At 40.7% G+C, this 22,303-nt stretch overlaps 1 protein-coding gene across 1 annotated transcript; it reads left to right on the forward strand.

Annotated features, from left to right (window-relative positions):
• Window positions 1–12,381: 12,381 nt before the first annotated feature.
• Window positions 12,382–17,347, forward strand: EEF1A1 (eukaryotic translation elongation factor 1 alpha 1). The gene is made up of 8 exons (XM_063124954.1): window positions 12,382–12,468; window positions 13,659–13,847; window positions 14,462–14,641; window positions 14,751–15,047; window positions 15,350–15,500; window positions 15,743–15,999; window positions 16,088–16,322; window positions 16,944–17,347. Exons 2-8 carry the CDS (start codon window positions 13,704–13,706, stop codon window positions 17,066–17,068), a joined length of 1,389 nt encoding a protein of 462 aa, XP_062981024.1. The 5' UTR covers window positions 12,382–12,468; window positions 13,659–13,703; the 3' UTR covers window positions 17,069–17,347.
• The last annotated feature ends 4,956 nt before the right edge of the window (window positions 17,348–22,303 follow it).

Raw genomic sequence — 22,303 nt, forward strand, 5'->3', positions numbered from 1 at the left:
TTACTCTAAAAAAATTGCTGAAACTGCTGGTTAGACACAGAAGCGAATCTCGAAGGTCACCTAAAGAACTTATAAACAACTGTGAGTAGGGAATGACGAGTGCAGGAGAAATGCCTCATGTAGAAAAGCCCTATAAAGGCAAAGCCAGTCCTGAGCTAAATGCATGAGGTTGTTGTCTGTTTACATCTTGCGTCTTCCGTTAAACTGGCACAATTTTAATATATGTTTAATTTGAAAACAAAATGGGAACCTGCATATTTTGTGTGTGTTTATTGTGTAAAGCAGGGGTGGAGAACCTGTGGCACTCCAGGTATTGCTCGCCATGACTCCCATCATTCCTGACCATTAGCCAGGACTTCTGCCTGAAACCCTGGAGATCCTTTGCCAGTAAGCGTTGACAGTACTGGGATAGATGGGCCAAGGGTCTGACTCAGTATAAAGCAGATTCCTAAGTCCCTAACGTCTGCAATGACACAGGTCTAACAATGACTAACAGGCAACCAAAGAATTAACATGTAAGGAATTTATCATAGGACAGTTCTCAAATGTGGGCTCTCTGATAAGCCTCCAAAGAGTCTTGATTGTGCAAGACTCACAGTGCAAGAAAAATGTGTTATATGCAATGAAAGATATAAATACTCTCTAGGCATTTATACACAGTTTGAGCAGGTGGCTAAATTGGCAGTAACTGGATTGACAGTATATAGAGAAGGGAAATAGGAATTATACTGAAATTATGGTCTACAGTTATGCTTTAGATCTTCAAAAAGGATAGTATTGTATATTTATGGTTCATGTATTGTGATATATATATATATATATATATATATATATATATATAGTGTGTGTGTGTGTGTGTGTATGGATATGTATGGCTGATTATGCTTTGGTTTGATGTTGTAGAAATACTTTAAAAAGAACTGTATAATGGATTTTATCCAATATTATTCCTACTTCGACTAATAGTGTGTGTGTGTGTATGTGTGTGTGTGTGTGTGTGTGTGTGTGTGACACAAGCTCTGTTTTTATGGGATGTTATGAACTGTAAGCAAGGGATTGACCTGTATTTGTGGGCATTTTGTTTTATTTTGTTTTAAAAACAAACAGCAAATCACAATAATTTTTGAAAATTCATTTTTCATAAGGGTCACATAAAATATGTAAAACAAGGATTATATAAAAGGCCAAATTACTCCAATCCACCTAAGACAAATCCTCAGATTTTTCAAAGCCAGAACCCTTCTTCAAGGTATGGGTGGCCTGCAGCCCTCAGACTAATTTCATGCAGGTGGAGGAAGCCCGGAGGGAGAGGAGAAGGACAGGAATTGGGGCAGGGAGGGGTGAGCTGAAAGGGAAAGAGCAGTGGATGGAGGGCAGAATGTCCGCTGTCCCTCCCAAAGCAGCTTGCTAGATAGGGGATGTGGGGAAGGAAGAGGCGGGGGTTGCTTTAACACAGCTTTCCCAAACCTGGGCCAGTTCTACACCAAACAGGAAATAAAACTTTGAAAGCAGTTTGAAATTGGTATATGGAGTATGTCCTGGGCCCCAACAATTGTCAATACTGTTATAAACTGTAATAAAACAGTTGTGTAGATCCTGCTTTGAGTTTTTGGAGACTACAGCCCCCATCAGCCTCAGCCAGCATGGCCAATGGTCAGGAATGATGAGGTTGTCATTCAAAAAGTCTGATGTCCACCAGGTTGTGGAAGGCTGCTTAAGTACATACAGATCTGAAACGGCATTAGTGCTGGGCCTCGATAAATTGAGGGATCTGATTCCATCCACAAGGTGGTATCTATACAATGTTTTACCAGGCAGTAGGAGCTGATGGCTCCACCACCAACCTTTGGGCATGTGTTACTTATTCTTGTGGTGAAAAATCCAGGCCAAATCTAAGTGAACGCTCCACAGAATCCCATTTCCAGACCTAAGAGGTGGCAGTTATGCTAGCAAAGAAATATTTCTTTCTTACCACCATCCTGCTAGCAGAATATCATCCAGCAACACTGTTCCAGGTGATTACCGCCCTGTAATGTTCCAAAGAGGCTCCACAGAAGTAGCTTTGGTTATTTTGCAGCATTAATAAAATAAAAATGTGGTGAGGAGCAGGGTCTTTTTGGTGATAGTCCCAGAATTGGTGGTGACCTGCCTCCTGGCCTTTAGCAGCTTTGTACAGTCTAGGAAAGCTTTAGGGCATGGAGAATTAGGATGACCATATGAAAAGGAGGACAGGGCTCCTGTATCTTTAACAGTTGCATAGAAAAGGGAATTTCAGCACGTGTCATTTGTATATATGGAGAACCTGGTGAAATTCCCTCTTCATCACAGCAGTTAAAGCTGCAAGTGCACTGCCCTCTTTTAAATCTAGTCATTCTAGTATAGCTCCTGCACTTTAACTGTTGTGTTGAAGAGGGAATTTCACCAGGGCCAGATCTACACTACTGCTTTAAAGCGCTATAAAACTGTTATAAAGCGCTTTAAAGCAGTAGTGTAGATCCGGCCCATGTTCTCATATATATAAATGACAGCTGCTGAAATTCCCTTTTCTATGCAACTGTTAAAGATACAGGAGCCCTGTCCTCCTTTTCATATGGTCACCCTAGAATTGCTGCCAGTTTTGATGACAGGAACAATAGTTTATGTCACTGCAGGACTGCTAAGTGTTGGCTTTAGGTAGGGTGACTATATGAAAAGGAGGACAGGGCTCCCTCTACTGTATCTGGTCACTCTAGCTAAAGAGGGCAGGGCTCCTGCAGCTTTAACTGGTGTGATGAAGAGGAAATTTCACCAGGTTCTCCATATATACAAATGACACCTGCTGAAATTCCTTTTTCAATACAACTGTTAGATACAGGAGCCCTGTCCTCCTTTTCATATAGTCATCCTACTTTAGGTGTTTGTTTTTATAATCCTTTTAAACGTGGATCATGTGCCACTTTGGAAATGCAGGATAAAAATGCCTTAAACAAAATACTTATTACTGAGTGTATAATAAGAGCATATGTTTTATCCATGGTTTAAATTCTTATAACATAGTTCATTTCTCCACCCTCTTGGGTTTCCACTTTTTGTTCTCCTGTCCTGACAGGGGCTCTGTGCTTCTAACAGCTGCACAGCAGGCAGAAATTCAGCAGGTTGAGCTTTTCTCAACATGGAGATGCAGTCATGAGGAAGGCTGCACTTGTTAACTTTCTGCATGTTAAGCAGCTGTTAAAAGCACAACAGTCTGTTGGGGCGGGAGAGATGTAGAGTTATATCATGTTCTGGAATGTTCACAGCTGACACGACAGCTTGGCAGAATTTGACAGTCTGCTGCCATACTTAGTGTAAATGCTCTGAAAGGTGACTCACAAGAGAGGAGGAGCCAAGAGGGCAAAAGTCTACTGTAGCAACCTTTGAGATAAGGTTTTCAATGTTTCAGAGCACTAACAAAATCACTGTCTTTACTATTACTGATAAAACAAAGTGGATTATATAGGCTCACATTAATACTTTCAAAGGGCTGCAGGGCAATCCTATGCAGGCCTACTTCGAAGTAAGTCCTATTGAGTTCAAGGGGACCTACTCCTGGCTAAGTGTATATAGGATTGTGGCCTTAGTATTTAAAGACAGCAGATTAGACACTAAACCTGCGTTTGGAATATGTCATATCAAACTGCAGGTGGAGAGGGCGTGTGTGTCACAGCATTCAATATTCCTCACTACAAAACAATTCCTTTAGATGGCAGGTGGAGGAATTGATGTCTGAGAGCGGGGGGGGGCATTTATGATGGATAACTTGGTGAAAATGTCAACTCAGTGTGGCGCTGCTTTGAAAAAAAATCTGTGTTGGAGATCATTAGGAAATGAATGGAAAATAAAACTGCCAATACCATAACCCCTTTTATACAAACCTATGGTCCTTGTGTAACCTACATTATCTAGGGGCTAGAGCAATTCCCCCATGAGGATAGGTTACAATATTTTAGGGTGTTTCACTAAGAAAAAAAGTGTGTGGGTCATGCATAAAATTATATGTAGTGTTGAGAAAGTAGTTAGGGCAACGTTTTTCTTGCTCTCCCATAATGCTAGAACCTGGGGTTATCCCATGAATCTGATTGGTGGGAGATTCAGGACAGATAAAAGAAAGTACTTCCTCACACAGTGCATTGTTTAATTATAGAATTCACTACCAAATGATGTAGTGGGGTCCACCAACTTGGATGGCATTAAAAGGGGATTAGACAAATGCATGCAGGATAAGGCTACTAGTCATATATTACCTCCAGTATCAGAGGCAATATGCCTCTGTATGCGAATTACTGGAGAACATGAGTGGGAGGGTGCTATTGCATTTATTTTCTGCTTGTGGGCTTCCCACAGGCATCTGATTGGCCACTGTGGGAACAGAATGCTGGATAAGCTTTCGTCTGATCCAACACAGTGGGAACAGAATGCTGGACTAGATAGGCTTTTGTCTGATCCAACACAGCTCTTCTGTTCTTATGGCTCTTCCTTGCTCTGGCAAGAAAATGAGGTTATAGTGAGGCTTTCTAGTTTTACTATTGTTTGTGGCTTTAGAAGTCAGAGACTGGGGACTATAATTAAGCAGAGGCTGAATATTACCTTCCTTTTCTTTGGCAGTGTTCCTACTTCATGCTTGCAGTTTAAACAGTAAAATTTCTTTGTAAGATTGTTTACATTTCTAATTTAACGTTAGAGGTTGCACTTCAGCTGTTTGAAGATCATTTGTGAAAGTTCAGTGTGTTTGACAAGTTGAACCTCCAGGTAACTATGGATGGGATTGCTGTCATGCTGATCCTAATAACTGGGTATTATGCTATTTCACTGGCCTTCCTTCTTCTCACATCAGTCCATTGGTTTCTGTTCACCACTCTGCTGCTAAGATCATCTTCTTGGCTCGCCGCTCTGACCATGTTACTCCACTTCTGAAATCTCTTCATTGGCTTCCAATTCACTTCAGAATCCAATATAAACTTCTCCTGTTGACCTACAAAGCTTTTCACTGTCTAGCTCCTTCCTAGCTTTCCTCTCTCATCTCACACTATTGCCCCGCTCGTGCTCTTCGCTCCTCTAATGCCATGTCTCTCACCTGCCCAAGGGTCTCTACTTCCCTTGCGCGGCTTCGTCCATTTTCTTCGGCTGCCCCTTATGCCTGGAACACTCTTCCAGAACATTTGAGAACTACAAGTTCAATCGCAGCTTTTAAAGCTCAGCTAAAAACTTTTCTTTTTCCTAAAGCTTTTAAAACTTGATTTTGTTCTCACTTTTATACTGCCTGTTTGGTGCATTCTCTTCCCCTCCTTATTGTTTTATTATGATTTTATTAGAATGTAAACCTATGCGGCAGGGTCTTGTTATTTATTGTTTTACTCTGTACAGCACCATGTACATTGATGGTGCTATATAAATAAATAAATAAATAAATAAATAAATAAATAATAACACTGCTGCTTATTGGTGTCTGTATACACTGTCATGATTGGCCTTCCATATATTGCAATTTGTTCCAGAATGTATATTGAGATTATCCTCACCTATAATCTGCATTTTCTTTAACTCTGAACGTTCATATTGCCATAGGAGAAACCAATCTCCATAGTGACCTTTATTATATTTTCTTAATGAGATTCTCAGCTAGTCACTTCTACTTCCAGCTCTCCTCAATGTTTGAGCTGCATATCAATTAATAAGTTAGACTGCAACTTCAAACATTCATGGAGATAGTTTGGGACTCCATAAGGCAGTGGGGGAAAGCCAGTAGATCAGGGTCTAGTGGTAGACTATTGGATGATTTAAAGTAGATCAGCAAGAGTTCCTGATTCTGAATTATTTAATAATAGCAACTAAAGGGTGTTTCCTCCTTCTAAACTAGCCTGTTTATAATCTGATCTGTAGTAACTCAGATGTAGTTTTATACTTATAGAGAGAGGTTATTGCAGTATATGACAGAATATGATAGGGGGTTTAACAGGTCCTGAGATTTCTTATTATTGATAATTAAATGTTTGTTGCATGTAAATGGTTCTTATATTAGGTTACAATATTGTATTTTAAGGCTTTTAATCTTTATAACCTGCCCAGAGAACCTGGCTATTGGGTGGTATAGAAATGAAATAAAATGAAATGAATGAAGTTTGTGTGTTTCGCTGCTATCTTGTTTCTTTTCAAAATACCTACTTTTAAGTTAGGTTTTCTTTACATGCTTTGCAATCTTGCTCACGTTTATTCGGAAGCACAACAAGCTTGATCTAGTATGCCTGGCATGTTACAAAGAGAAGCAAAAATTGCCCAGGATCACCAGAAAGTCCAAAATGCTAGAATGAACATAGAATGGAAGGAAGCAGTGGATTGTACCTGAAGCTCCAGATTGGATGTGTTTTGCTCTCTCTCTCTTTCAGAAGCCAGTCCCGCTATGTTCAAACGGGACTTATTCCAAGGGGAGTGTACATAGGTTTGCAGCCTAAATCTTACTCCTGGTTGTACTACTCCCTGATTTGCCCTGGTGTTTTTTTTAAAGCTCTTACGAAATGGTGCCCTTAAGACCATATGACTCATCTATATTTTTCGGGTGGCCTGAAACGAAGGAAAATATATATATATATATATATATATATATATATATATATATATAAAAAATAAATATCTAACACTAACTACTAAACGAACTATTAACTACCCCTTTTTTTTTTTAGGAAGAAACAAACACCTGAAAGGATCAAGAAGAGAAGTTCTGCGAACGATGTTGCCACAATGGTGGTCAAAAAGAACTGAGGAGAATGGGTGGGAACCCCTCTGAGCATGTGCACGGCACCATGGGGGAGGGGTTCCTGCCCATACGCCTCAGCTCTAGAAGTTTCCCGACGCTGTTCCACACAGGTGCAGAGCCCATGGTGTGATGCACAGGGACCATGAAGAAAAACTCTAAGTTATAAGGAAAACTTCTATTTGTGCTCCCAGGAAGTCTGAGCTCCATCACACCTACTTCCCCTCCCCACAGTTTGGTTCCCCCTCTGTTTCCTTAGCGAGTCTCGTGGTGGGCACTTTCACGTCACTGTGTTGTTGCACTATTTCAGCTCATATATCTTTTCACCTGTATCACTACTATGCCTGCAAAATCTCCCGCCCTGCCCCCTACTTTCTCCTTCCCCCTGAAGTTAATTTTTTATACTTTTTAAATATATTCTTATTTCTGAGCAAATACAATAGTACAGGAGCCTGAAACTGCGCAATTACAGTAAAACAACACACTATGCTTTCCCCTAAGATCATATGAAACAATATAAGTGAAGAGAAAGTATTACAATTAGTTTTTGAATAAGTTTGTGGTCAATGTTGGCATGGCAACAGGAAGCAGTTAAGTGGAGAACCAACCTGCTCTCCTCTTTAATCAGTGTCTCGCCCGTTAACACACACACACCGAACAAAAAACAAGACGGTCCAATATAGCATAAGGACAGCAATACATGGGAACAAGGAGTGGCTTTATTGTGCACGGAGGAGGGAAAACAGACTTTCTTGCTCCAAAATAAGATGGAAAATGGAGGGGAAGAGGCAAGATGAGCGCAAGACAGGGACAACGTCATGTGAGTACTGCACTGCAAAAACACATACCAGGCATGGCAAGAGTATGATAAATCGCTGGTGTGATGAAGCTCTCTATCATCTTGGAGGTAAAGTTATGACAACTATCAGAGGTACACTCCGAAGCAAAATCCTGTTGGCCTTGTCTCGCTCAAGAGTGTTAGATTAGTTTCAGAACAGTCAGTACTGGAGAGTACATACCTCTGGACCAAGGCAATTTGTGTTTTTAATATTTTAGAATTTCAATACATCAGTTAGTAGTCAGAGAGTAAATGGGTGAAGGAGAAGAAATTTCACTAGGCTTCTTGAATTAGCTTAAAAACTTGGTGCAGTTGTGGGTCATGCAGCTCCAGCTCTATGGTATATGTAGAGTTTGCTACGACTTGCTGTCTATTATGCTGATGAACAAGCAGGACATGGTGCAATAGCACTCTCCTGCCCATGTTCCCCAGCAACTGGTGCACACAGGCATATTGCCTCAAATACTGGAGATAGCACACAACTATCAGGGCTAGTAGCCATTGATAGCCTTAGCCTTCAGGAATCTATCAAACCCCCTTTCAAAGCCATCCAGACCGGTGGCCATCACTACATCTTGTAGTAGTGAGTTCCATAATTTAACTATGCGCCAGTCCAGACATTTGCACAGAGCCATCTAAGTTCTAAGTAGTGTTACTTCTTCAATACTGTTTGTGAACTTTAATTAATTACTGCAAAATTGGCATTATTAAGAAGAATAGATCTTTGCAGATTTCCAAGTTCTCAGTTAATCAAGGTGCTTTTCTGCATTACTTTACTGAAAGTTAGTATATTGGATGAAATAAAGAGCCAAATGGTTGCTGCTTTTTAAACATAATATGATTTAACTGCAGAGATATAATGTGATAATTCCAGATCCACTCCTATTTTTATGAGGTGACCTCCCCTGGGCCTGAGGTTTACCCACCCTTCATATATACTGAAGGAAAGACAGGGAGAAGTATTCTTCTTGACTTTGCTGGTTCTCCTGATGGTCTTTGAAACCATCGACCATCATCAACATGGAATGGCAATTTGAAACCATCCAGGTTACCAGCATAGAATGGGAACTAGGGGCACCATGTTCTAGTGGTTTTGCGCCACTAGTGGTTCCAGAAAGTGGTGGTGATGGTGTGTGTGACGTTTGCTGCAGTCTTGAGTATAATAGCTATTATTTGCATTGGTGCCAGTAGGAGCTTCCCTCCTGATGCAAATAAGCAGCCAATGGCCATCCTGGCTGGGGATGATGGGGGTTGTAGTCCAACACATCTGGAGAGCTCCAGATTGAGAGAAGCTGCTCTAGATAACCTGAGATCCATACCTATGAACCTGCGCTTTCATTGAGATCATCAGCCAAGGTTAGGGATCTATGGATTTTATTAAAGTCTTTCTGTCTATGTTTCACAGGCATCTTTCATTCCATCCGCTCATTGACATAATCAGGTTCTTTTTTACCAGAATTTCCTTCTACCTTCATTAGTGTGCATTAGTTAATAGTTAATTAATGCAGAGTAGCACATTTGCGCAAGTGCGCGTAAGCATTAATGCAAATTAGCGCAACCCCCCCCCCAAAGAAACATGAAAAACCAGTACACAAGTCTGCAAAATCAGCATGACTCAGAGAAAAAACAGTCTGCTGCAAAATCCACAGGACAGATTCATTGAAATCTGAACTGATCTGAATCCATTCTGCATTTCTCTGACATCCCTAACTGAGGTACTGGTTCAGGTGGTCCCATCTTATGTGGTTTGGAAGGTGACAACCAGAGATCATTCCAGTATGATCACTTATTATGCTAGCAAAAGTATTTATTATCAGGAGGATAGTGAATTAACTGAATTAACTGAAATGGAATAAATGAAATATAATCCAATTTATTAAGTTTTTATAGTTTTCACCAATTTCTTCCATATTCTGAAAATACAACATACCCTATATAAAAGCATGGAATTATTAAAAACTATACAAGAATGATAAAATCAGATGATTATTCAAACTGATAAGATAAAAGAGTAAGTAACCACCCAGTCCTAGCAAGTTTATTCAGATGGAAGCCCCACGGTGTTTAATGAGCGTGCAGAAGATTGCATAAGATTGCAATCTTACTAGAAGTGATATATGGTGTGTAAGCTGAGTTGTAATATTTCTCTAACTAATAGAGCCCTGTCTTTTAAAATAAATGTTAATAACTTGTAACATCTACGGAGTTCTTGGTCAAGAGAGACCAAATATGCAGTTTTTATATTGTTCTTAATAAGGAATTGGAAAATATACTATAAGCATTTTAAAATATTTAATAAAGCCAGAACCTTATCTAACTGTATCAGATTAATACAGATGCCAAGTACTGTGGCAGCTGGAAAATATTATGATTCATAGTAGAACACAGTACGTAATAGTAACCTTTAAAAGAACTGTAAACAACATTTGTCCGACATTCTGTTCTTTCTGACCTTTTTAAACTATAGATGAGTATAGGTAGAATCTTCAGTTCCCTTCTGTTTTGGAGTAGTTTGTAGAGTTGAATGGTGTATCAACCGACTAAAATGGTTCTGTCTATTTTATTCACTATAAATCTCTTACATTAACAGTGCAATCCTATACACTTCTACTCAGAAGCAAGTTCCATTGTGTTCTATGGGACTTACTCCTAGGTTAGTGCGTACAGGATTGCAGTTTAAGGGGTATCAATACTAATGTTGCATACACATAGAAGGCCAACCATACTAATAATCCTTTGCCACACTTGCCAGGTCAGACAATTTACCCAAAGTTAGGAAACAATGAACTGTTCTTGCTAAATGGAAAAATTCGTGTGAGCAAGTTGGGCATGTTTGTCTAATTAGCTCCTTTACTCTACACCACAGTGAATCCCCCTCTGGATGTGTTAACTTTTCAGAAGACTTGCTTGCAAGTCCAAAAGGAATCTTCAGCGGTGCATTTGTTTGGTAATGCACCAAGGGACAGATTTTGTAGTATCAGGGAATTGTGAATGTTATCTACTATGGGCTTGTAGTTAGTTTGTGCCTCTTTTACTCAATAGTTATAATGATTAGCTCTCTCTAAGAAGCATAAAGAAGGTCACCTTTAAAGTAAACAAAATAGCCAAGCCTGTGTTTGAGCAGTTGAACCTAATGTGACTTGGAGCTTGATCTGAAATATATTTATTAAGAAATCAACCCTGTATAGTAAGTGCAATCCTATGAATGTTACTTGGTTGGAAATAAGTCCCACTGTGTTTAATGCAGTTTATTCCTTAGTTTGTCTGGGAAAGTAATTTGTCTGGAATAACAGAATGTTGAACAGTTACTTGTCCAAAACAAGTAGCAGGTGTTCTAAAATATAATTTTTTTGCTACATTAATAACCTCAGCTTAATATGCTGCCAAGGGCATTTAAAACTAAGACAACATGCAACTATACCAAATGCTTTTTTGCAACTTGCACAGGCCCAATGATAGCTGACTTCAGTTTTTTTCCAGCCTTCTCCTATGTATATTTAGTAGGAAGTCTCACTGAGTTCAATATGGCTTGCTTACAAACAAGTGTATGAAGGATTGTAGACTTAGGGCTGGTAAGGGTAAATTATAATGTCTATAACCCCAACCTTGCTAAAATTATTAAGTGTAACTAAATAATGGGTCACATTAATCACCACAAATTTACATCCCATTGATTTCAGTGGGATTTAGGTTCCAATCCATGTTAAATTATGTTTATGTCATGTGTATAGTGGTATTTCCCCAGAAGATGATCACTGTATAGGTATTATTTTTGAAATAAACGTAAAAAGTTAAGAACAATACAGAGGCAGAAGTGTTTTGTGTTTCAAAATCTTGCTAATTTTTTTTGTATTCAAAATTTAAAATATACATTAAAATGTCCTTTAAATGAAAGTTAGTAGCTTTTAGGTTATATCGAGAACTACTATGTGTACATTCTTAAATGCAAATCAAACTGGGTGTGTGTGTGCAATTTTTACTCTTTTGATAAGGTAGTGCTTCCTAAACCTGAGAGAAACTGAAGTAGAGGAACAGATAACAAAATCTATTAAGGCTGGATAGAGGGAAATGTATGAATGAGTGGAATGCGTTTGGTGTGGTATGGGGGGAGGGGTTTAATTAAGGAAGGAGGAGTATATAGCGTGCAAAGCTGTGGTGGGTTAGTGTGTAGGGAAGGGATCAAGGAAAATATGATTTTTTATTTTATGGCGCCACCATTGTAGCAACACCGCGTTAAGTATCACAGCGGCTCCTACGCCCGCCCTTCTCTGTTGGGAGTCAAATATGCTTCCCAAGGCTGAATTTCTCACAGCTGGAATGAAAGTAGAGCCTAAAGTGGGAGAGGCTTAAAAGTGCAATATGGTGCGTGTGAAAAAAAAAACCCGAGACGGACGGAGCGGAAGAAGAAGAAGAAGAGAGCGGGCGGGCTCGTTCTAGGTGGAGGATGGGCAGACTGGAGCCCGGACTGTCCAGAGCTCAACCCACTTCTTCGCCCCGCGGAGTGGAGGGGCCGTCTCCAGTTTCTCAACCCGTGCCGCACACGAAATGTGGGTGCTGACTGTGGGAGGGGCGGAGCAAGAGGAGACGGCGACTGGTGCTTGATTCTATACAGCGGGAAGCAGCGCTGCGGCGGCGGTGGGGAATCTCACGTTTATGTGAGAAAGTGGTTATTTTTCCGCTCTCCCCGAACGTCAGTCTGGAGGGGAGGCGTGCACGCGGTGGGGGGAGGGAGCCAGGAGCAGCGAATGGAATGCTGGGATCAGTGACGTGTCCCTCAGGCCACCGCCCTCCCGGCTCAAGCTATATAAAGGGTGCCGCTCACGGCTTCGGTCTTTTTCGCTACGGGTTTGCCGCTGCTTCAGAGGTAAGGCGCGTGTCTTTCGTCTCGCGGGCGGCAGGGCCAGATTTAGGCCTAGGCCGGGAATGGGCGGGACTAAGCGAGGTTGCACGTGCGCCTCGCACAGGCCGAAGTTCTGGTCGACGCCCTCGGGATGGCGGCAGTTCGGCGTCGTGCTGGAAGAGCGCGCGCTTGAGTTTTGCGTTCCGCGCGGCCAGGGCATTCGTTTCTTTGCCGCCGATTTCCTTCCTCCCGTCCGTGTGAGAGAGTGAGAGAAACAGTAGATGGGCGGGATCGGTGTATGTGTGAGAGGAACGATCAAGCAGATCGAACAATCTGGCAGAGGGGGGGAGCCCCCATCCCCCCCATAATACCTGGGGTAGAGCGGGAGTGGCGAAGGAGGCGAGTTCTGAAGACACGTGTCGTGTCCCTTGGGGCTGAAGCGCGGTACTTGTGCTGGTGGGATGGGGCGGCTGCCGTCGTGGCAGGTGTGTCTTGACGCCGCTTTCTCCCACCCTACCCCACCTCCCTTTTCCTCAGCGGCTCATTTGGCTTTTTTCATACTAGTTTTGGGATTGTAACAGGATGGATGCCCCTCTCCCTCAGCTACCTCCAGCTTTTTCTCACGCGGCCCGCCCTCCTTCCTTTCCCCCGTTTCGCTCTGTATTAAAAAAAAATGGCCGCTCTCCGCTGCCGTCACAAAATGGAGGACGCGCGCGGGCGGGGCGCGTGCCAGCCAACGAGTGGCTCAACTACCCTCCGCCTCCCCCCCTCCTCCCTGTTCCTTCGATCCGGGCTCGTGCTCGCTTGACTTTAGACACAAAGGAACGGGAGCCGCCCTTTCTCTCTCACTCCCCGATATCCTGTAATGGCCACGACGGTGGGGACTAAGAGGCATGGAAGTGTATATGAGTTGGAAGGATCTCTCATGGGCTTTGTTGCGTTTCTCCTCTCCTCCTTCACACACGTAACGCTCTCCGCCGCCCTGAAGTGGGTGGAGTTGAGGAACTCGAGGCAGGCCTGGGCCTAGTTGCGACCTGGGTTCCCTGGCGATGCTTCCCAGCGAAGAAATAACAGATAACCGGCTTCGGATGGCCTTTAGGTTTCTCTTCCATTTACACGTCTTTACGGTCCTTCATTTTCTCCATTACTGTCCACCAGGGGGCTCCTAGTACTTTTTTCTATTTTGTAATTTTTAATATATTTTTCCTTACAAGGTGTGTTATCTGAAGTAGAAGAGAACCATCTACTAACCATCCAAAATGGGAAAGGAAAAGACCCACATCAACATTGTTGTCATTGGGCATGTCGACTCTGGCAAGTCCACCACCACTGGTCATCTGATTTACAAATGTGGTGGAATTGACAAGAGGACCATTGAGAAGTTTGAGAAGGAAGCTGCTGAGGTGGGTTTGTCTCCCAAGATAATTTACTAGGACAAGGTTAAAAAGCTGTGATTAAATCTTAATTTATAGTGGGTGCATAATAAAATTGCCATTTAAACTTGCTTTTTAACTTGGATGTGAGTTTATGTGGTCAACTACATTGGCATGATCATATGTGGTTCAACTGTTCTGAATTGTGTAATTTGGTGTTTGTGTGGTCTTTTTTAAAAAAAGTACTCAGCCTGTGCCTTGTTCATGCTTGACATTCAAACAGTTGACTTTTAGCAGAACTATCAAATTTTGGAAAATGCACAGGAGAGCTGATGAGGATGCCTTTTAATGTTCAAAATGTCATGGGGGGTCCATTTATACAGATAGATAGAAGTGTGTGTATGTTGCAGAAGTAGCTTGTAAGTGAGTTCAAGCACAGTTGTAGATTAACATGTCACCGCATTAAGTAAGCGAAACAGATTTGGAATCTCTCACAATTCCTGCCAAGAACATTTTGCTAAGCATAGCTAGTATATTATGTTTCAGTGTTGATGCAAACTGTCTTTAGACAGCAGCTTCTTTTGGAAACCTGTGTATATGTTATGTGAGATGCATTAACGCTGTTACTTTCTTTCAATAAATAGATGGGCAAAGGTTCCTTCAAGTACGCTTGGGTGTTGGACAAGCTGAAGGCAGAACGTGAACGTGGTATCACTATTGATATTTCACTCTGGAAATTTGAAACAAGCAAGTACTACGTCACTATCATTGATGCCCCTGGACACAGAGATTTCATCAAAAACATGATTACTGGTACCTCCCAGGTGAGCAGATAACATTACTTTTTTGACTATATTATAAATACAAGTTTTATATACTATAAATATGAGTTTTATATGGTGAATAATATTTATCATTGGTTTTCTCCTAAAGGCCGACTGTGCTGTCCTTATTGTTGCTGCTGGTGTTGGTGAATTTGAAGCCGGTATCTCTAAGAACGGGCAGACCCGTGAGCATGCTCTTCTGGCCTACACTCTGGGTGTAAAACAGCTCATTGTTGGTGTTAACAAAATGGATTCTACTGAGCCACCTTACAGTCAGAAGAGATACGAGGAAATTGTCAAAGAAGTCAGCACATACATAAAGAAAATTGGCTACAACCCAGATACAGTGGCCTTTGTGCCAATTTCTGGCTGGAATGGAGACAACATGTTGGAGCCCAGCTCTAATGTAAGTAAAGATGCTCTTGAAGAATTGTTGAGGAAATACAATTCAATTATTTGCATACCACTCAGTTTATTTTGTGTTGCTTGGAATTTGTAACGCCAAGGAATTTTATATAGCAATGAGGACATGAGCAACATAAATTCTTATATGAAGTCCTATTAGTTTGAACTGCAGGTTAAAATCCTAAAACTTACACAATGTTTTTGTCACAACCTTGCTTTTCTATTCAGTCATCACAAGAGAGTACTGTAAAAAAAATGCCTGTAGAACTTTCATTAAATATGTATACACAACTTCCTTTGTAGATGCCCTGGTTTAAAGGATGGAAAGTGACCCGTAAGGATGGCAATGCTAGTGGAACTACACTGCTGGAAGCTCTGGATTCTATTTTGCCACCAACTCGCCCAACTGACAAACCTCTGCGTCTGCCTCTTCAGGATGTCTACAAAATTGGTGGTATGTATTATAAGAAGCTTAGATTTAGTTTTTTGAGAACAAGTAACTTACAAAGAAATGGTATGAATATTTTTACAGTACCTACTCTTATAAAACACAAGGCCCTTAAATACCTGTCTACGTCTATGCCATCTCATCAGTTCTCAAACTCCCTTTCCCGCATTTGATGCTTCTCTTTCTTCTTACTAGTTTTCTTCTGCATACTCTTAATTGGAGATAATAGAATTGTCTTTTTGTTTCAGGAATTGGGACTGTTCCAGTTGGTCGTGTGGAAACTGGCATTCTAAAACCAGGCATGGTAGTAACATTTGCCCCAGTCAATGTTACAACTGAAGTAAAATCTGTGGAGATGCATCATGAGGCTCTGAGTGAAGCTCTGCCTGGTGATAATGTTGGCTTCAATGTAAAGAACGTCTCAGTTAAAGATGTCCGTCGTGGTAATGTTGCTGGTGATAGCAAAAATGATCCACCAATGGAAGCTGCTGGATTCACAGCACAGGTACTTTGTAGAAATTGCTTTATTTAGTCAAATTCTGTAAATTTTGCATACAGCTAAAGGTGTGAATTAACTTTTAATGATTCCATAGGTTATCATTCTGAACCACCCAGGCCAAATTAGTGCTGGCTATGCCCCTGTGCTGGATTGTCACACTGCTCATATTGCCTGCAAGTTTGCTGAGCTGAAGGAGAAGATTGATCGTCGTTCTGGTAAGAAGCTGGAAGATGGACCCAAATTCCTCAAATCTGGAGATGCTGCCATAGTTGACATGATTCCAGGAAAGCCTATGTGTGTTGAGAGCTTCTCTGACTATCCACCTCTGGGTAAGTAGTCCTCTTACTCTAGGCAATCTTCACTTATTGCAATACGTTAGCCTAATCTGAACATGTTTTACTTGGGCAAGCTCTGCCCTGTTTTTACTAGCGTTGCTGCTGTTAGGAGACATGGCTGTTCAGATATTTGTAGTAAATGGTTATTTTTAGAGGGAACATTAATTTGCCATGTGCACTCTTGCTTAGGAATGAAAGAATTTGCCCCTGCCAAGCAGCTGTATAACAAACTACTGTTAATGGTGGGAATCCTTTTCACTCTCCTTGCCTCAAATGGGGTAATTCTGCTAATGTGAAGGTAGCACTAATAGAAGTAGCCTTTTGTAAAGGCTGCTTTGAGGGTTCCTTGTTTATTATGTTTTGTTGCAGTGCTAGGTGTTTAAAATTTTAGACACTTTGTAGGACTACACCCTCAAAATCACACAAGCCAGAGCAGTGTTAAAATTCTATTGAAATATTTTTCTGAAATACCACGCTGATTAGCAGAGACTACAAAGGCAGCATTGAAGAGGATACCTTTAAGGCCAGCCTATGTTAGGACAGAGCAATTAGTAGTGGAGTATATTAATTATCTATTTGTCTTGAAAGTGCTATAACAGTTTTGTTTATACCTAGGTCGTTTCGCTGTGCGTGATATGAGACAGACGGTTGCTGTTGGTGTCATCAAGGCAGTTGATAAGAAAGCAGCTGGTGCTGGCAAGGTCACAAAATCTGCCCAGAAGGCTCAGAAGGCTAAATGAAAATTCTGTACACCTGCCACCTCAGTCTTAATCAGTGGTGGAAACATGGTCTCAGAACCGTTTGTCTCAATTGGCCATTTAAGTTTAATAGTAAAAGACTGGTTAATGATTACAATGCATCGTAAAAGCTTCAGAAGGAAAGGAATGTTTGTGGACCATTTGTTTCGTGGCAGTTTTTAAGTTATTAGTTTTTAAAATCAGTAACCTTTTTTAAATGGAAACAACTTGACCAAAATCTGTCACAAATTTTGAGACCATTAAAACAAAGTTTAATGCAAAGTCTGTGTGTTCTTTGGGGCTAGTAGTTACACTTTGGACATTAAGTAATAAAGTTGGATCTCTATGTGTGGTTACAAAACTGTATGGTGAAGGTAAAGATCATACTTATTTACCCCTGATATTGGTGTGTTAATTTTCCAGGTATTCCAACATAAAGTGCTTGGGTGGCAACACCTGTTTAGAGTTATGCAGTGGTCAAGGAGTTGAGTAGCCCAGACTTACATAGAGTTACATATGCCCAAGGCTGCTAAAATTATAGGATTGAAGGCTTAATACCTCAATTTTTTTCATTTAAGGAAGCAAAGCACATGTAAGTTAATAGCTTCTTTTGTACTTTTAAGGTTTGATGTTTCAGTGATTATTTTAAATTGTTGCTGTTTCACATAAGGATCAAAAGTTTTGCTTCCGATAAAGTATTTCTCAAGCTAGTAATGCAAATTGGAAAACTATATAAACAACTAAAGATTTTAAGGTTTTCTGAATAGTGTTTTGCTGTAAACTTTCAAAGTTCTAAGAATCAAATTATTAGATGTGGAAATGAGAGGTTTGGTTTTCCTTGGTCCTCAGTTAGGCTAGATATTTAAAATCATGAATTTATATAACCTTTCCAAATTAGATCATGAGTAAGTATATTGGTGTGAAAAAAGCATGTATCCCTACCCTTTGTAATCCTTTGTATAAAACTAACTTCATTGTTTTGAGCATAATAAATCCATGCCAACAACATTCACATTATAGGTGCTGTGCCAAAAGGGGTTTCTTGAGTGTTATAAGTAAATGGAAACATTACAGGCCATCCCTTTCAGCAGGTGTAATCCATGTAAACAGTTTTACTTCTAGCACCATTTCAACTTCTGATAGTTTTAGGACAGAATCTATGGGTTGCGCCCGAGTACTCAGTAAGCCCCTGAACTTGGCGCCTCCCTCTGCATTTTACCTTTTGCCTTCAGGGAGTGGGAGGGAAAGAGGCTGGGGCAGCAATAGGAAAAGGCTTAAACCAGACACCCCAGCCTCTTTCCATCGCTGCCTCCAGGACTGTCCCCTTTCCCTGTCTTTGCTCTGTATTGCTAGCTGGTTACAAGAGATTGTAGTTTCCTGGCTATAAGGCCAGAGCTGGGTTTTTTACTTTGTAGCCAGGAAACTGAAAAATCCTATTTGCTGTCTAAGGGACATAGGATTACTCCTGTCATTAATTTGGCTTGGTTATGTTATGTGGGGAATATCAGACATTGCTATAAATGAATTGACACTTTAGATGTTAGGAGTTGATTTTCCAGCAGTAAAGATAAGATTTTAATAAGTATAAAATACTGTTATAGGAGCACCTGGTTCTTAATTTTGCACCTATGCGTTTGAAACATAGGGTACAAATTAATAGACTTGCTTTTCTGTACTTAGGATATTTTGTTGACCTGTAAACTTCTGTTTTGATATACTCGACTAATGGAAATCAGGGTCCTCATTATGGTAGCTTGACCACCATGCCTGTACTGGCATGTGTTTGGTTACCATTAAACATTTAAAGTATTCAAGACGCATAACTCCCACATCTGTTTTATTCCTATTGGAATTGACTTGAACCTAGAGGCTTAACTAACTAGATTTGAGCCGTTAGTAAATACATTTTCAGTCATTCATATGTACCATAAGATGCAACACTAATTTAAGATCTTAATGTAAATGGCCTTTACAAAACAAATGGCAGTGTCATGAAGTTTTTGCATCTTGAACACACTATTAATTGAACTGTAGGGGAAAAACCCAGATGGTTTAAGAGGCACTAGTTACTAAAATCACTCTGCACTCTGCACTCTGAGACCATTCAACTCCAAACATTTGCCTAGCAAAAAGCATTGTAATTCGTATTTAAGGAACTCTCATGTTCCTGCATTTAGTGGATGGTATAGGTGCCCTGTCCAGCTGCCTTTGCACTTCCCAACTCCTATCCCTGAAACAAGTCATTTTTGCTATATGGAGCCAGGAACTTTTGAGAAATGGGAACAAAATGCCACTAAATAAAAGCAGCTCCTATGTTAATGAAAAGCAGCAGTCCAGGATAAGGCTTGATAAGTCCTTTTATAGGACAAGCTCTTCAAAAAAATAACTTGGGACAAAAGTGCAGAGTAAATTTTATACAAAAGGGTGCTAACAAAGGCAATTACATTTTGATGAAATGGGGTTCAGGGGAGCTTGTGCAAAAAACCTGAGTTTTTGTCAATATTGTGTCTTAGAGCTGATAGTACGCAGTGTGCCTGTGCTAAATACTGCCTCTGGTTATTAAAACCCAAATCACAACGATGACCTTTTGATACTTGTCTGGCAATTCACTAACATAGATTAGTTTTACTTTCCAATGCATATGTGATAGTACGATTCTGTTGGGTTAATGAAAAAATACTAAATTTTGTAAGCAAACACTTGGACTTTTAGTTTATCTTCAATAAATTGAGTCTAGAACTATGTGACCTATGGCTCTTTATTTTACAGGTAGAATAGTTTCTATCTAGAGTAGTAACTTTTTCTTTCAAATAGCTAACTTCTGTAACTCTTGGACTTAGTTTGTATAAACCTAAGAGGTGGTGAAGTATTTCAACTTAACACACCAAACTCGTAGGGGAAATCACATGATTTGCTTGAGTATTGAACCATGATTACCTGTTTGAAGTAAGTTGTATAGGAACAGTTTCTCACATGTTCTAGGTTGTAAGTGTCAAGCACTCCAAGCTAGAGTGTCCAGTGCTTAATACTTCTAGGAAAGCACAAACATTTTTAGACAATATATGATTCTGTTCAGAGTGATGGTTGACCCCAATGGCACAGGTAAATGAAAAATGAGTAACCAAGATGGCAATCTGGAAGGATATCCAGACCTATAAGATGAGTAGGGTGACACATGGCAAGGTTGGTGCATTTTCCGTTGCTTAAAAACTTGAGTATTCAGCTTTAGGAACTTGGCTATATTTGCCACTCAGTGGTGTGTGATGTTATAAGGGGCAAAATAATGCAGAGGGAGAGATTTGTTAATTGGGTGTAGGGAATATCTCTCATATAAACACTTCCTGGGTAGGGGTGTTCTTACCTGCTTTTGGAAAGACACTGGAAGAGCTGTTGCTTCCCTGTGTGTAGTCTTAGCATAGATGAATAGTTTTATTCATTTTCTAGTACCAAGATTGCTGCATGCAGCTTTTTATATAATTATAGACTCCTTTTTAGGGTGAACACTCCCATGGTGGTTTAGAAAAAAAGTTGGGTCTTGGGTACAGTACAGTACAGCTTAAAATAATAAAAAATAAACTGTAGTGAAGAGGCTATACATTTTGGAAGATGGACCACCACAGAAAAATCGCGTGGAATCCACTGATTGAATGGTTCTTAACAGAAATCCAGAGAATGGCCTCAGGCTGGTGGGCAACCCAGTGCCTTCCAGTTGTTTGGGCTTACAACTCCATGAACCCTTGCTGTTGTCAAAAGCAGCTGGAGGACAGCAGCTTACTTACTCCTGTAAGTGCTCCTTCAGATAACACTAATGCATACCTATCTCTAAAAACATCTGCAGATAGGGTTTTTGGTGATGGGTTTGGAGAGGGAGGCAAAAGGTATTTTGATTTATTCTACTTAGCTCATTAAACCTGAAATGTTTACAAGGTGACTGTAATCCTAGGCTCAAATTTCTCTTTCATAAATTCACTTGATGGCTGTAGGCAGCTGCTATGTCTTGATCTGTGAGACAGATCTGTAAAACTAAGCAGCAGGTTGACAACATATACCTAAAACAGTTCAAAATCATTGGAAACAAGCCAAACCTAATTCACAGAAATAAGCTTATAAAACCGCCCTCTAAATGAGCTGCCAGTATTTGAGAATGTCAGGTGTCTCCAGGCAGGATGTTCATGGCTTTGGTTCCTCCTATATTGCCACCTGCTGCACTGCAAGTGTAGGAGCACAAACTAGCACTTAAAATGAAAATTTGCACACAGGTGTTACCCTAACCTGGGGTCTCCAATATGGTGCTCAGGGCTTTATTGCGCCTCCTATACATAGAAAGAGGTGGCTGGCATGCTGTAAAGTGAATTGCTATGCTCCAGCCGCATATTTCTTTGGGTTCAAAAGAGTCGTTTTCGGTTTTGGAGCTCAACTCTATCTTGTATTCGGTTATTGGGCACATTTTTTTAGTCTCACTACTTTACCTAATGGGAAATTTGTTATGATTGGTGATCCCCCCCATGCCAGCCATTTTATGAATGGGCAAGCCCCCCATGCCAGCCATTTTGTGAGAGCACCCAAAACACTGGGGCCAACCTAACTAAACCATTATATAAATGCTAAGAATTCATGCCTGGAGTGAAACTTCAAGCTAGAGGTACTTTTTAAAAATGCTCCCTTGTCCAGCTGCCTCCCACTGTTGTAGTTACTCAGGATATTACCACCACCCCTACAACTCTAAAGCCAGTATCTTCAATATCCTCATTTTTTGAAAATTTGATCCTTTTGCAATTTAGTTTTGGGTGCTTGCTCTCTTAAGGCAGGTGTAGGCAACCTGGTGACCTCCAGATCCTTGGGATTATACCTGCCATACTCCCTGAGGATATGGGAGCTGTAGTTGAAATTTCTGGAGGGCATCTGGTTGCCTCCCCACTCCTCTAAGGCAATGCATCCAGCTGGAAAAGTTGGCCCTTAGATGTCTACTCAGAAGTAAGCCCCAATGGGGCTAAAGCACGTATCATGTTTGCATCCAAAACTCACTTTCTTTAATGTTAGGTCAGCTGAAAGCTTCAGGTTTGTAACCTAGTAATCCATAATCTAGTAATAATACTTGACGTTTATGTAGTACTTTGAGCCATTAGGAAAAAGACTTCCCCAATAGCCCTGGAAACTAGGCCATTATCATTTATTTATTTATTTCATTTCATTTCTATACCGCCCAATAGCCGGAGCTCTCTGGGTGGTTCATCTCCC

Source organism: Elgaria multicarinata, chromosome 4, assembly GCF_023053635.1.
Source record: "Elgaria multicarinata webbii isolate HBS135686 ecotype San Diego chromosome 4, rElgMul1.1.pri, whole genome shotgun sequence".
NCBI classification, from domain to species: Eukaryota; Metazoa; Chordata; class Lepidosauria; order Squamata; family Anguidae; genus Elgaria; species Elgaria multicarinata.